This window comes from Stenella coeruleoalba (assembly GCF_951394435.1).
Source record: "Stenella coeruleoalba genome assembly, chromosome: 1".
NCBI lineage: Eukaryota > Metazoa > Chordata > Mammalia > Artiodactyla > Delphinidae > Stenella > Stenella coeruleoalba.
The window spans coordinates 114,554,354-114,569,801 of record NC_137169.1 but is presented as its reverse complement, the minus strand read 5'-3'; the positions used below and the strand labels follow the sequence as shown (position 1 = coordinate 114,569,801).

The 15,448-nt window shown below is 38.9% G+C and overlaps 1 protein-coding gene across 1 annotated transcript; it reads left to right on the top strand.

Annotated features, from left to right (window-relative positions):
- Positions 1-2,896: 2,896 nt before the first annotated feature.
- LOC307198760 (olfactory receptor 10J4-like) lies at positions 2,897-13,704 on the top strand (the record flags this gene model as incomplete). The annotated part of the gene is given in 3 exon segments (XM_079945949.1): positions 2,897-2,995; positions 12,785-13,162; positions 13,168-13,704. Coding segments are annotated over 3 exon segments (1,014 nt in total).
- Positions 13,705-15,448: the final 1,744 nt, after the last annotated feature.

The window sequence follows — 15,448 nt, the reverse complement described above, 5'->3', positions numbered from 1 at the left end:
AATAATACATCTACTACCCAAAAGTAACTATGTGGTAGAAATGTGAGGTTGCTTAATTCCAAAAAGGATGAAGGTGTTGCCTAATATCACATATTTAGTTCATGGCAGAGAGAATTTGGGAACCCAGCTCTCTTTACCTTGTACTCTGAGTCCTCTGCTCTTGAAAGATCTCAATACTGGAGGGAAGATGTCCTTTTTATCTCAGCTGAGATACTGATACATGTGACATTGATACACAGAATTTGATGAGCTTTCTCTAGGAAGACATTTAAAAAAAGAGGAAATCGGGGCTTCCCTGGTGGCGCAGTGGTTGAGAGTCCGATGCAGAGGACACGGGTTCGTGCCCCGGTCCGGGAGGATCCCACATGCCGCAGAGCGCCTGGGCCCATGAGCCATGGCAGCTGGGCCTGCGCGTCCGGAGACTGTGCTCTGCAACGTGAGAGGCCACAACAGTGAGAGGCCCGCATACTGCAAAAAAAAAAAAAAAAAAAAAAAAAAAGAGGAAATCACTTTATCTTGTTCTGGGTTGTTTTGATGTCTCTGTGAAGAGACAGGGGCATGGGTTTGATACGTATTACCTAATTTCCTTTTAGTTCTTCACATAGTTACTACTGTCTGGTGGAAGGGCAAGGGTCAGAAAAACACAGTACTTCCTTTATTTGTTTTCTTCTGCTGCAAGGCTAGCATCTATCTGTCTAGAAACTCCAGCGTCAGCCCCATTCATATCCACATCTCACATCCCACAAACACACACATACACACACATAGAGATTATGTTAAGCATATTTCTCTGGAAGTAATGATCTGGATGCCCCCATGTAACACTGCTGGATGAGACCTGGGCAAAGAACCTGACCCAGGATTGAGCATAATAAGTAAGGGGAGTCAAAGCAACATACAGACCTCAAAAGCTGATGGAACAATAAAGTTGGCCCTTACACTCTGAATGTCTGAGTTAGGTTTTGCATTTACATTTACTAATGAACATTTGATTAAAATATACTATATGCTGGCCTATTAAGACACTCTGCATAACTTACAATTTAGAATTACCCTACAAGGAAATAAAATACATACTCCCATTTTATAGATGGATAATTTGAAGCTGGGAAGGATAAACTACTTGTCAGACTCACATATCTAGTAATTGACAAGACCAGCTGTGAAACACAGTATGTGTGACTCCAAATTCTACATGCTTTCGTTGAGTCAAAACTCTACTGAATGTTCAGGAATGAGGTTCTGCTTAGAGGGGAAGAAGACAACAGCTGTATGAAAAATGCCTGACCCTCAGCCTTATTCACTGAAAAGATAACAGGGACATCACTGGTAGATGAAAACTCTGGGATTGTAAAGGTTTTTAATTTACTATCTCTCCTTCATGATTTTAAACAGATTCTTCCATTAATTAAGATGAAACTATGAGGATATTCTTGTTCACTTTATAGGCACCTGGTCTCAAAAAGTCATCATGCAAAACACAGGAAAAGTATGAAACTCTAATGTTCAAGAAAATCATCAGAAAACCGGGACAAGAAATGGAAGAAACTTAGAAAAATTGAAAACAGTTCTTCTCTCCTTTTTTTTCTACCATCAACCACTTCTTGCAAAGTTGGCAAAGGAGATGAGAGATGTTCTCTTAATTGCTGTGCATCTGAACTTAAAACAAAACGAAACAAAACAAAACAAAAGAACAAAGGTAGGACTCTCTCCAAGAGGCCTATGAGGGAGAAATTGAAAATCCCAAGCCTTAGAAGTCCAGCATTTCCTGAGTGTCAGAAGGAAGCTCAGGGTGTGGGGACCAACTTAAGGTCCAGAGCATTGCATCCTCTGGCCTGAGAGGATCTTCCTGCAGAGTTGAAGCCTCTTGAAACCCCAAATCCAGGAACTCTGTTTATTCCTGAAAGAGGACCAGATCCATCTGATCTAGGACTCTAGGGACTTCCCCCTTGAGAATCATTCCAGGGCACAAGGGACAGCAGAAAAAGAGTTTGAGGCTCTATCCCAGGGGGCTGATTGGGAACTTGGGCAATTAGTAGAACAAAATTCTGCCTTTGGTTACTGACTCACAAGAGAAGCTTGCATTGTAGAAACTGAAATACGTTTTGTTAAAAAACCATTGAACCCAGAAGGAACATGCAAAATAAAATACATGTCAATTATTCTGTGCCTGAGGATTATTCCTTCTTTTAATGAAGCAGCAAATATTAATGAACATCTACTTGTGTTCCATGTAGTATGCTGAATTTTGGAGGTACAAGCAGAACAAAAACAGTCATGGTGTTTGCTCTCATGGAGCTTATCAAGGAGGGAGGCATATAGAGCTGTAGCTAATCCATTGGGTATCTTTGTGCAAATTAGAAAAAAAAGCCTCTTTTGGGTAGATGCAGCCCATGTGCACACCACTTGGTGAGTAGACAGTATATTTTTGTAATTTGTAAAAGAGCATCTCTTCAATGGATGGATGGAGCTCCATACCAGGATATATGACTTGTCAAGTGGACTGTGGGCTGCATTTTATCCTTCACTCTCCCTCTTGATTAGGTATCCCTGTGCAGTGCTTAGCCTGCACACTAGGCAGGTTTCAAACAGTCTCAGAAATAAAAACACTATTATAAACAAAAATAAATGCTATAAGGAAAAATGCACGGTCTTATGAGAGCATATAATAAAGGAGGGTGAGTTTTGCTAGTCTGGGGAGTCTTGCAGTATTTTTCAGAGGATTGATGTTTGAGCTAGAATCTTTAAGATGAGTATGGGTCAACTAGGTGAAGTTAGGGAAGAGAATTTAAGGCAGAGAGAAAAACATGAGTGAAGGACTTGATAGATTCATGATAATAACTCATTCCAAGAACTGAAAGAAAGACAAATTGTGCACAGAGAATCTGAGGGAGAGATGAAGTTAGAAGGTAATGGGGAGGAGATTGTGCAGGGTTTTGTACCACTTCAAGCTTATTGTGAGGCTGATGTGGAGCCAGGCAACGCTTTTAAGGAGGTGAATGGCACCATCAGATGTGCATTTCCAAATGTCTGGTTGCAATGTGGAAAATAAATTAAAGAAGAGTAAGTTTGGAAGTGGAAAGGTCAATTAGGAGGCTGCTGAGGTTTTCTAGTGGAAACATAGGAGCTAGAACTTGGGAGGCAGATGTGGAGATGCTTTAGCTTGCTGAGACACACAAGACAAATTCATGATAGGCATCCTAGGTCCCATGGTCCAGCGACCTTCCTTTACCAGGACTCAGAAATTATGCGGGAGTTATTTCTCAGAAGAATGCTCATCTAGAGAAACAAAGTATGGCTTTTTATAGAAGTCTGAGGAATCTGAACTGTGATCCTCCTGTTGGAGTCTGACAGAATCTTGACTTAGTTCACCATCATGGAGAATCATCACAGCCTCTCACCTAGTTCTCTAACTAGAACCTTTGAATGAATGGGTAGCCATGTCCCCTTGAGGACAGACCCTGTGGTACTGCCACAAATAAATATTGTAAACACATACATCTCAATCTCTATAAAAAATTGACTCTCTTTGAGTACATTGTATCCTTGGGGTCATAAGGCTTTAGTGATAGAGTTGCTTGTACTATATCTTGGACCAACTTAGGAAACTTCTCTTGTTCTAGGCCCGCTCAAAATTGACAGCATCATGGCTTACTCAGAAAATGGGTTGAAGTAGCAGATGTGCAATATGTTGCCAAGCATGTCTATTTAATAATATATTTGAAAATGGGGAAATAAACCAGATTGTGTTTGGGAATCAATGGCCCTACTGTGAAATGAATTCAGGCCTGAATTCCATTTTTTACTTGACCTTCATGACTTTCCATGCTAAACTGTGTTTGCTATCGAGAGGATAATGTCAGTTCAGAGATAGTGGCCAGTATTCGCCCCAAAATATATCCCTTATATTCAGTCATCCTGGCAAATAGATTCAGGTTCCTTTAAGGAAGTCTACAGAGTGATGAAAACTTATTTTACAATACTTTCAAAGAATTAAAGGAAACTATGTTCAAAGAATTAAAAGAAAAATATGGTAGTGAGTCCACAAGTAGTAAATCTCAAAAAGGAAGTAGAAGCCATAATAAAGAAGCAACTGCAAATTCTAGAGATGAAGACTATAATAACTGAAATGATGATATAAACAGCAGATTTGAGATGGCAGAAGCAGGATCAGTGGACTTGAAAATCAATCAATAGAAATTATCCAATCTGAAGAACAGAAAAACAGAAGAATGAAGAAAGGTGAAGAACCTCAGAGACCTGTTAAAAAAAAAAAAGTAAACTTTTCAACACAGGTGTAGTAGGATTCTCATAAAAAGAGGAATAAAAAGGCAGAACAAATTTGAATGTATAATGACTAAAAACTCAAATTTTATTAAAAACGTTAACAGACTCAGTAAGCTCAAGAAATCTTAAGGTAAATGCAAAGAGAATTATATATAGACACTTCAAACTGCTGAAAGCCAAATACAAGGATAAAATCTTGAAAACAACCAGAGAAAAGTGACTCATCATATACATTTTTAACAAAAAATTCTATCTAGCAACAATATCCTTCAAAAATGAAGGCAAAATAAAGGTGAACTCAGGTAAACAAAGATTGACATTATTTGTTGCTAACAGACTTACTATACAAGAAATACAAGAGGAAGTTCTTCAAGCTGAAAGGAAATGACAATTGACAATAACTCATATCCACAGGGAAGAATGAAGAAAACCGGAAATGCTACCTATGTAACATATAAAGGACTGTATGTATGTGTGTGTCTGTTTATATATATGCATTTCTATTTTCTTCTTTTAGTTTCTTTTTAAAAAACATAACATTGTTTAAAACAGTTATATAATTATACTGTATTTTTGGATTTATAAAAAATAAAAACGTAATGCATATGACGATAATAGCACAAAGGAGAGAGAGGAGGAAATGGAGTTATACTGAAGTTAAATTGCTATATGTCTTTGAAATCAAATCAGTATTAACCTGAACTAGATTGTGATAATTTAAATATTCATAGAGCAGTCACTAAAAAATGTAACTATAACATCAACAGAGGAATTAATATGGTACAATAAAAATATTTTAACAGAAAAAGCAGTAAAAGGAAGCAAGAATGAAAAAGACATGAAACATAGAAAACAAATAGCAAAATGGAAGACATTAATTCAGTCATATTATTAATTACATTAAAAGTGAATGCATTAAATCCTCTGATTAAAGGGGAAAATTGTCATATTGTATTTAAAAAAGCAAGATCCAACTATGTGCTGTCTATAGGAGATACACTTTAGAATCAAAGACACAAATACTTGAAAGTAAAAGCTTGTAACTGGACCTATCATGCAAACAGTAGCCATAAGAGAGCTAGAGTGGCTATGTTAATTTCAAACAACATAGACTTTCAGATAAGGAATATTGCAAGAGACAGAGAAATATATTTACTTATGATAAAAGGTCAATATGTTAGGAAGATATGAAATTATAAATGTATACCTGACGACAGAGCCCCAAAATCCATGAAGCAAAAATGACAGAATGAAAAGAGATAGGTAATTCAACAATTATAGCTGGAGAACTCAATAATTCAATTTCAGTACTTTATAGAACAACTAGACAGAGGACCTGTAAAGATATAGAATACTTGAACAACAGTCATTATTAACCAGCTTGACCTAACTGACATTTATGTAAAACTCCCTACAAAAATATCAGAGTACATCTTCTTTTCAAGAGTATGTAGAACACTCTCCAGACGAGACTGTATATCAGGCCACAAAAGACCTCAAAAATTTTTTAAAAATTGAAATCTTCTTTGGCTGATACTAACATAAAACAATTACTTTCTTTTAGTTATTGTTTATATCGTATTTTTTTTTATTCTTTTGTTTTCAATCGTTCTGTATCCTGATAATTAAGGTACGCCTCATCTTAACAAAACTTTGTTTTCCTCTCCATCTGACAATCTATGTCTACTAATTGGATTATTACTTTACATTTAATGAAATTTACATTTTAAATTTAATGAAATTACTGATATATTTGGGTTTAAATATACCATGTTAGGATTCATATTCTTTTTTCCTAGTTTTTTTTGTGACTACCTTTCCTCTCATCTTTTTGTTTATTTTGGAGTAATCAAGCCTTTTTATTATTTCTTGCCTTTTTCGTTTGTTACCTTTATAACATTTTTTTTTTTTTTTTTTTTTTTGCAGTATGCAGGCCTCTCACTGTTGTGGCCTCTCCCGTTGTGGAGCACAGGCTCCGGACGCACAGGCTCAGGGGCCGTGGCTCACGGGCCTAGCTGCTCCGCGGCATGTGGGATCTTCCCGGACCGGGGCACGAACCCGTGTCCCCTGCATCGGCAGGCGGACTCTCAACCACTGTGCCACCAGGGAAGCCCCCCTTTACATCATTTTAATGGTTATTTTAGAATTACATTTCAAGGACAATGCAAAGACTATATGAAGCCTTAATTTAATTTATTACCATTTTCATGTTATTGTTGTATATTTTAACTCTATAAATATTTAAAAATTTATAATACATTAATTTATTACTGTATAATATTAAGTATAATACTAATTTATACTTGCCCATGCATTTATCTTTTCTGTTCTGTTATTTTAAAATTCATTTTGGTTTTTTTTGTTTTTTTCATTTTTGTTTCCATCTAGGATAGATTTTCCTTCTACCTGAAGAACTCCTTTTGATATTTCCTTAATGCAGGTCTGATGGTGAATTCTCTCATTTTTTTTCCATTTCTAAAAATGTCTTTGTTTTTCTTTTTTAGTGAGGGAGATTTTCCCTGAATATAGAATTCTAGTTTGGCAGTTATTTTCTTTCAGAACCCTGAAGATGCCATTCCACTGATTTGTGTTTTCCATTATTGCTACCAAGAAGTCATTTAATAGTCTTACTGTTATTCCTTGAAAATAATGTATCTGTTTTCCTCTAGCTACTGTAAAGACTTTTTATCTTTTTTTTTTTAGTTATTTTACATGATATGCCTACGTGCCTTTTGTGTGTAGGTGCATGTGTATATATCCTGTGTGTATTTCAGAGTGATTCTCGAATCTGTATCTGATGTTTTCCTCAGGTTTGGAAAACGTATGGCTATGATTTCTTCATATATTGTGTCTGATATATTCTACCTCTCCTATCCATGGGCAACTCCAATTACACATATGCTAGACCTTTTAACTGGGTTTCATATGCCTCAGGTACTCTTCCAAGCTTACACGGTTGTTGGCAGAATTAGTTCCTTGTGGTTATAGGACAGAGGTTGTGTTTTCTTACCAGCTGCCAACCGAGATTGCTCTGTTCCTAGAGGCTGTCCACATTCCTTGCCAAATGGCCTTCTTGTAAGCCCTCTCAAAACTTGGTAGCTTATTTCTTCAGAGCCAGCAAGGAACTATCTCTTGTTCCTGTTTACTGAGGTGAATTTTTATAGATGTATTATAAACATGGGTGTGACATCCATCACCTTTGCTTTATTCTCTTGAGTAGAGGCAAGTCACAGTTCTGCCCACAGTCCAGAGGAGAGGATTGTATTATACATGGGTGTGACTCATTGAGGGTCACCTTAGGTGCATTTGCTACAATCTATTTATCTTAAAGTTGTATCAGATAATTTTAATACAGTGATTTTTTTTTATGGGTCTGTTTCTGTTGAGTGCTTTTTTTTTTTTTTTTGTTCTTGATCTTTACCCTTTTGGTCTTTTCTCCCAGTATGTTTATTGTATTTTTATCATATCCTGGACACTCTATATCATTTATAGATGTAAAAACCATTATACAGCTTGCAGGCTGTGCAAAAACCACTGGTAGGCTCATGGGCCAGTAGGCTGTAGTTTGCCTACCTCTGTTATAAATGAAAAAAAAAATTGTAAATTGTAAAAATAAATTGAGGCTGTACATTATATTACCTTCCTCTAGAGAAGCAAGAGCAAATTAACACAAATAGGTATTAAGTAAAATTGAGCTGGATTCAGTCTTTGTGAGGGTTAACTTATTTCCACTTTACCCTTTTGCCTAGGGTATAGCCCTTAAGCATATGGAGACTGCCATTTTTTCAGTCTTTTGACCAAAGAATACAGACAACAAGTTACAGTTCCTCAAGGAAACTACAAAGAATTGGGTGTCAGGCTAACATTTCCACATATCTTTTCTTTCTTTCTTTCTGGAATCTTTGCCCCTCAACTCTTCTCTTACTTAGAAGCTGTATCTACATCTTACAGTCTTTATAACATCATTCTAGGGATGGAGGAGAACTAGTTCTTTCCTTCAACTTTATAGGAATAGGAAGGGTAGCAGGGTGGAAGGAGCCCTGGTAATGGTCAGGGCAACTCTTCCCTCCAAAACATTAATCTCAGGATTAGGAAGTGAGCTGACTGAGTAATAAGGTCTCCAAGTATTCTGCTGTTTGGATTGTGTCTTCTGATATTGATCACTTGGGAGCAGTCAGTGCTGTTTTGGGAAGGAGACCCAGGAGTCTGGAACAGACAATTTGCACCTTATAAAGAAACCTCAAGCCGGAGTTACTGCTTTGTGACTCAATGAGGAGCTTCTTCCAGGAGGAGGGGCTGTGAGAATCTAGAGGAAATTAATGTGACTTTGTCCTTCACTTCTAATCTCAGACACTGGAAGACTGGGATAGGCATTGTTTCCTTCCTGTCCAGTTCTTTTATATATTGCACCCAAGAGGTATCTAAAGATTTGCCAGTGAAGGGGAAATTGCTATTAAACCATAGCTCTGCTTAGTAAGACATTAGTGACCTTCAGATTAAAAAAAAAAAAAAGTAGACTATTTGCTCAAATAGCAAATTTTTACAATGTGGTCTAAATTTAAATAACTGATAGGTTTTAAATAATTATCAGGAAAGGCACTGATAATGATCTGGGAAACATTCTATAACTATTCGTAAAAATCCATATCTAATTTGCAGGCAGTCAAATTCCCAGAGTCGGGGGTATGACCCTCAGGAATGAATACAGCTCTCTAGAATACCCGAGAAATAGTCCACTTGGTGAGTTTCACTTCCTGATATGCCAGAATGTTTATTATAGTATATATTCAGTTATCACACAGCCAGTGATAAGTCTATACAAGGAGGAACATGATCTCTCCTAGAGAATATTGTGAATTCTATGATTTTGGAAATGCGGATCTGTAAACTAACATAAGAAAGAGGGACATAAGACTTCAAAGGCCTGTAATTGGGTCCTTTACAAAAGGCTGTTCAAAAATCTAAGCTCCATGAGGACAAGGACCATTCCTCGGTCATCTTTGTTGTCCTAGTATTAGCACAGTACTTACACTTTGTGACTATTCAACACATTGAACTATTGAAAAAAAATGGTTTTGTTTGGATTTGAAGGAAAATTTTACTATTCACAGGAAACAAACAAGAAAACCAGAGAATGATGAGATAAATAAGCTCTCTTCACTGGAGGAAAAATATAAATAGTATATTCATCCATGATTAAGTCAGGGGAAGGCTTCGTTTCACTTTTTTTGGGGGGGGTGTCATTTATTTGAAAGAAATAAAAGGTAGTAAAAATTCCAAAGTCAAAGACATTATCTGAATTTTGAGGTTTCTGTCCATCTGTACTCTCCCTATTTTTTGGTCTCTCATGTTTCCTTCCTACACCCTAGATGAGTAATCCTACCCCTGCCAATGTTTTTCATTTCCCCATTCCACTCTGCACCCCTTTACTGATTGTCCTATCTGTTAGAGTCTCCCACATTATGGTGCTGGGGTACAGTTTTTTAGGGTGTCAACAGTTAGTGCTGATTAATGGTCTGGAGGAGAAGAGAAACAGAAATATTGTAGGCTACCAGCATGAGTAAGATCTTCTGGCCAAGAAAGTGGAATTAAGTTATAAGAATAACATGGATGGGGGCTTCCCTGGTGGCACAGTGGTTGAGGATCCGCCTACCATTGCAGGGGACACGGGTTTGAGCCCTGGTCCGGGAAGATCCCACATGCTGCGGAGCAACTAAGCACGTGCACCACAACTACTGAGACTGCACTCTAGGGCCCGTGTGCCACAACTACTGAGACTGCACTCTAGGGCCCGTGTGCCACAGCCCGTGTGCCACAACTGCTGAAACCCATGTGCCTAGTGCCCATGCTCCACAACAAGAGAAGCCACTGCAATGACAAGTCCGTGCACCACAACGAAGAGTGGCCCCCACTTAACACTAGAGAGAGCCTGCATGAAGCGACAAAGGCCCAACACAGCCAAAAATAAATTAATTAATTTTTAAAAAAATCAGTCACAGGACTAGAAGGGACTGAGGATACTATGCTAACTCCATTTAAAAAAAAAAAAAAAGAATAACCTGGATGACTTTCAAATCAAGTGTGCAAGTATAATGAAAACCGTGATTTTATAGTGGTAGATTCCAAACTATTACTTATAATCCAGAAATGCAATCTAGAAGTCACTGAATGTCAGTCTTAGATATATTATCTGGGTGAGCTACTGTGATCTAAGGGAGAAGTAAAATGTTGGGCATCTTCAAGAAGGGGATTAGAAGCAAAAATGAAAGTCTTATTCTACCTGATTCATACCTGTGTTGATATAGTACATGTAGCAGTGCATTGTTCTGATCAGTGTACCTCAGGAAAGATTTTTAAAGTGTATGAAAAAGTCCATATGAACAATTGGAAGGGAAATGATAAAATTTATAAAATCAAGGCTAGGATAATCACAGGCTTCTTTACACATCCTAGAATGCTAGGCTGAAGCCTGTCTATCTCCTACTGCGTCTCTTAAATATTTAAACTGGTTCATATGTGGAAAACAAAAAGAAGTACTAGGGAATTCCCTGGTGGTCCAGTGGTTAGGACTCAGCACTTTCACTGCCAGGGGCCCAGGTTCAATTCCTGGTTGGGGAACTAAGATCTGTGCATCGTGACCAAAAGAAAAAAGAAGAAGAAGTACAAATAAAACTACTATTTATTAAGGGCTTCCTATGTATCAAGTGCATGTCAAACTCTTCAAAGACATTAACCCATGTAACACTTATGGCAACTCTGTGGAGTATTACTATATTCAATTTATAAATGAGTTTAAATATTATGCTTAAAATGTAGAGGGGCTACTGAAGGAATTTATCCATTAGCAGACTTTTTTTTTTAAAGAATGTTATGTTAGCATAAGGTATTTGTTTTTCTCTTTCTGACTGATGAACCGAGGGGCAAGACAGGAATAAAGACACAGATGTAGAGAATGGACTTGAGGACACAGGGAAGGGGAAGGGGAAGCTGGGATGAAGTGAGAGAGTAACATTGACTTATATACACTACCAAATGTAAAATAGATAGCTAGTGGGAAGAAGCTGCATAGCACAGGGAGATCAACTCAATGCTTTGCAACCACCAAGGAGGGTGGGAGGGAGACACAAGAGGGAGGGGATATGGGGATATACGTATGCACATAGCTGATTCACTTTGTTATACAGCAGAAACTAATACAACATTGTAAAGCAATTATAGTCCAATAAAGATGTTAAAGGAAAAAAGAGAAAAGAAAAAGAATGTTATGACAACATTCGGAAGAAGGACTTGGACTAAGGTCAACTGAAATGAGGGGGATTAGTTAGGAGACCATTGCGGTCATCATAGAGAATGATGATGGTGGTCGAAAGTTGAGTGTTGGTAGAAAGCATGGAGAAGAAGGGACAGAGTGGAGAGAATTTCAGGAGGCACTGTCTTCAGGATGGAAAAGGGAAGGGAGATAGTTAGGATGGTTCTCAGCTTCCTGAATGGAGGTAATGGTTAAACATGGTGGGTAATCAGGAGTAGATATGGGTTTAAGGGCAAGGTTAACTCTGTTCCAGTATAGTCTCCAATTCTGAGCTCATGTGGAATAAGCTCAATTCTATCCTCATCACAACTTGGAATATGTAAAATTAAAGTGAAAAATAGAACATCTGGCCCTTCACTGATTAAATGAGCTTTATCTTTGCTCTCACACTAGGAAAACCATTCCCTACTTGAAGCGACTTGAAGGGATATCCTCATACTTATTCCAGCCTCTCTCCTGCCTTTGGCTAGAATTCAAGGAAATAAGCTAAATACCTGCATGGCCTTAGAATATCTATAAGTGCTCCCTTTTTGAGTCTTTCATGATCACAGTAGACTTTAGCACAGGGTTTAGGGAAGTGAAGCCTGGGACCTAGGGTTCTGGGGAGGAGAAGCCACTCTAGGACCTTCATGGGACATTTGATATTGACAGTACATTTTGACAGTGTTGAAAGGTTATCAGCCTCAGGTATCTTTTGTCTTTCACTTAGGTCACTGTTCCTCACTGGATGCTTAGAGGGCTAAATCAAGAGTGTTGGAGGAGGAACTATAGAGCTGGGCTTCTTCCTGGACCTGGACTCACCTCTTCAATGGCTAGGTAATTATTTCTACAAATCTATCTTTTGATGTGTCTGTATTTTCCTTCTCAGATCTATCTCTGCCATCAACCCCAGGGTCCTGGGGTAACACTTCCATAGCAATAAAGAAGAGGGTGGGGGGAAGGTGATGGCTCTGAGCAAGTGACCAATAGCTGAACACTGATGACCCTTGAGGTCTTGGGCATTGTTCAGAGGATGGACATACCTTTTACTGAAGGCCTTGGTCCAGCCTACTGTCTTTCATGATTATCATCACACATTTCTTTCCTTTGCCCAGCTCTTTTAGACCTAGACCTCCCTCAGTGCTAAAGCCAAACTCCACTGTTGTGACTGAGTTCCTTTTTGAAGGTTTCCCCAGCTTTGGGTGGTAGCACAGGCTTGGTTTCTTTGTTGTCTTTCTAACTTTGTACGTGCTGACTCTCTTTGGCAATGTCATTATTGTGATTGTTATTCACCTGGACCATCACCTCTATACTCCCATGTACTTTTTCCTGAGCATGCTGTCCATCTCTGAGACCTGCTACACTGTGGCCATCATTCCCTGTATGCTTTCTAGCCTCCTGAGTCCTCATCATCCCATTTCTATCCAAGGCTGTGCCACTCAGCTCTTCTTCTGTCTCACCTTTAGTATCAATAACTGCTTCCTGCTCACAGCCAGGGGGTATGATTGCTATGTGTCCATCTGCAACCCACTACAGTATTCAGTCATCATGGGTAAAGAGGTCTGTATCCAGTGGCATCTGGGTCCCTGGGAATTGGCCTGGGTATGGCCATTGTACGGGTAACATCTGTTTTTGGCCTGCCCTTCTGTGATGCCTTTGTCATCTCTCACTTCTTCTGTGACATGAGACCCCTGCTGAAGCTGGCCTGCACATACACCACTGTCAACGAGATCATCAACTTTGTTGTCAGTGTTTTTGTCCTTGTTCTACCCATGGGCCTGGTCTTCATCTCCTATGTCCTCATCATCTCCACCATCCTCAAGATTGCTTCAGCTGAGGGTCAGAAGAAGGCCTTTGACACCTGTGCCTCCCACCTCACAGTGGTCATCATCCACTATGGCTGTGCCTCCGTCATTTACCTGAAGCCTAAGTCCCAGAGTTTCCTGGGTCAGGACAGACTCATCTCAATGACCTACACTGTCATCACTCCTCTGCTGAACCCCATCGTGTACAACCTGAGGAACAAGGAGGTCAAAGATGCTCTGTGCAGGGTCAGGGGCAAAAGCCCCTCTCCTCTTAGTGAGGAGGTCGTTGAAGGCCTTTTCTTTCATTTTGTAAATATGTATTAATTTTAATGCTGCATCAATAATACCTTTAAGTACGGGATCAAGAAGAATAGACTAAATTGAATTGGGTGCTAAAATTGGAGACTTCCATTTGAGCTAGTCATGGTTCTCTGTGACCTCCTTTAGAGAAGATAGAAAATGACTTGGCATACACTTAAGAATATAGGGGAAAGATTTACCTGCCTGGATCACTCATACCTATGTTATACACCCATGCACACATCTACATATGCCCTGAGAATATATTGGGTTATACAACTCCGGTAAAGCACAAAATCCAGCAAGTTTCTAGAAAGCTAATGAACAAAGTGTTTGTAAACCACCTCAGAAAAACCTCTGTTGTTGTTGTTAAGGGTGTATGAGTAATTTATGCAAAATTTTAACAGATAAGTGTGGAGACACATGCATGTCCTTTTCTGTGGACGTTGAAGGCTTTCTTGTAATCTGTTTTTGCTGCTTACTAATATCTCATCACAGCCTGAGGACTCTTCAGAAGGCCAAAAAAAAAAAAAAAAAAACAAAACACTCTCCAAGTGGATAGAACTGCCCTAACTGACCATTCCTGGAAATGAGGAGTACAAATGTGGGAAGGCAAAAAATCACCAGTTACTAGAACACAGAGGTGGGTTGTCCATAGTCCCAAGATGCTTAGGTGAGAAAACTCCAATTTGGAAAGGAGAGCATGCTGAACAATTCAATGCTTTTCACATCTCCAGTGCAGGAGTGAAAGAGGATGGAGGCTGGAAGAAGCCAAGCAAAATCATAGTTCCTTTTGCAGGGTAGACTTAAATCTTTGAAATAGTGTTATAAATGTAAGCACTTTAACTACAACTTCTGAAATTATTTATTAATGAGCAGAAGTCTGAAGCTTGACTTAATGAAAAAAATTTCCAGTAAGTTCCTAAGCTGTCAGAGGTTAATCTTCAGAAATTTCTTCTTAGATACTCCCAACTTAAAACCTGAGGTAAAAAACAGCATTTCATGTTTGAGCATCACAGAAGGTGAAGGTGTATACCCTGGTCCTCTCTCCCTCATCCTTCCACTTCACTCTGGCCTTCTATACTGAAGAACAGGTATAACCTGAGTTTCAAACCCAGTTCTTGCCGTCTCTAGAATCCAGCTGATCCCATGGGGTGACGCTGCAGAGGCAAGATATCACTTGTAAGAGTGTCATGAAGTTAGCTGGGTGCTGAAGATAGGACAAGGCAGTGGAAATTAACAAATCTTCTAAGTCAAGCTAACATGTCTTGCTTTGCCAAGAAACACTGGCATGTGCTATCTGACCAGAGATAAAAGATATCTTTGCCTTTGTGACCAGATTTCTAGCAATGATAGAGTCAGTTTATTTCTGTTAGGATAGCCAAGAATTGCCAAAAACAGTTAAGAAAAACTTTTTTTGCATTGTGTTCTGCTTAGTCTAGATAAAGCTGTTAGGTAAAGGTCTGATGACCAGTGTCAGTTTCTGATAAGGCACCCGATAGGGACTTGGGCTTGGTAACTAACTGTCCAGGGCTGGTAGACAACTTAAGGCAGGGAAACAATAATACTCTCTGAGTTTCTCTGGGCACCCAGGCTGGCGAGTACCTCTGCCATTCTCAGCATAAAGCTCCCATCTCTGACTTCAAGGAGATTCTCTTCTTGTCCCATTTCCCATTTAATGAGAAGAGAGAAATAGCAGAGCTTTTCTTCAAGTACTCAATTTCCCAAAATACAAGGTGTATCTTTTGTCCGAGTTTCCACTCTTGAG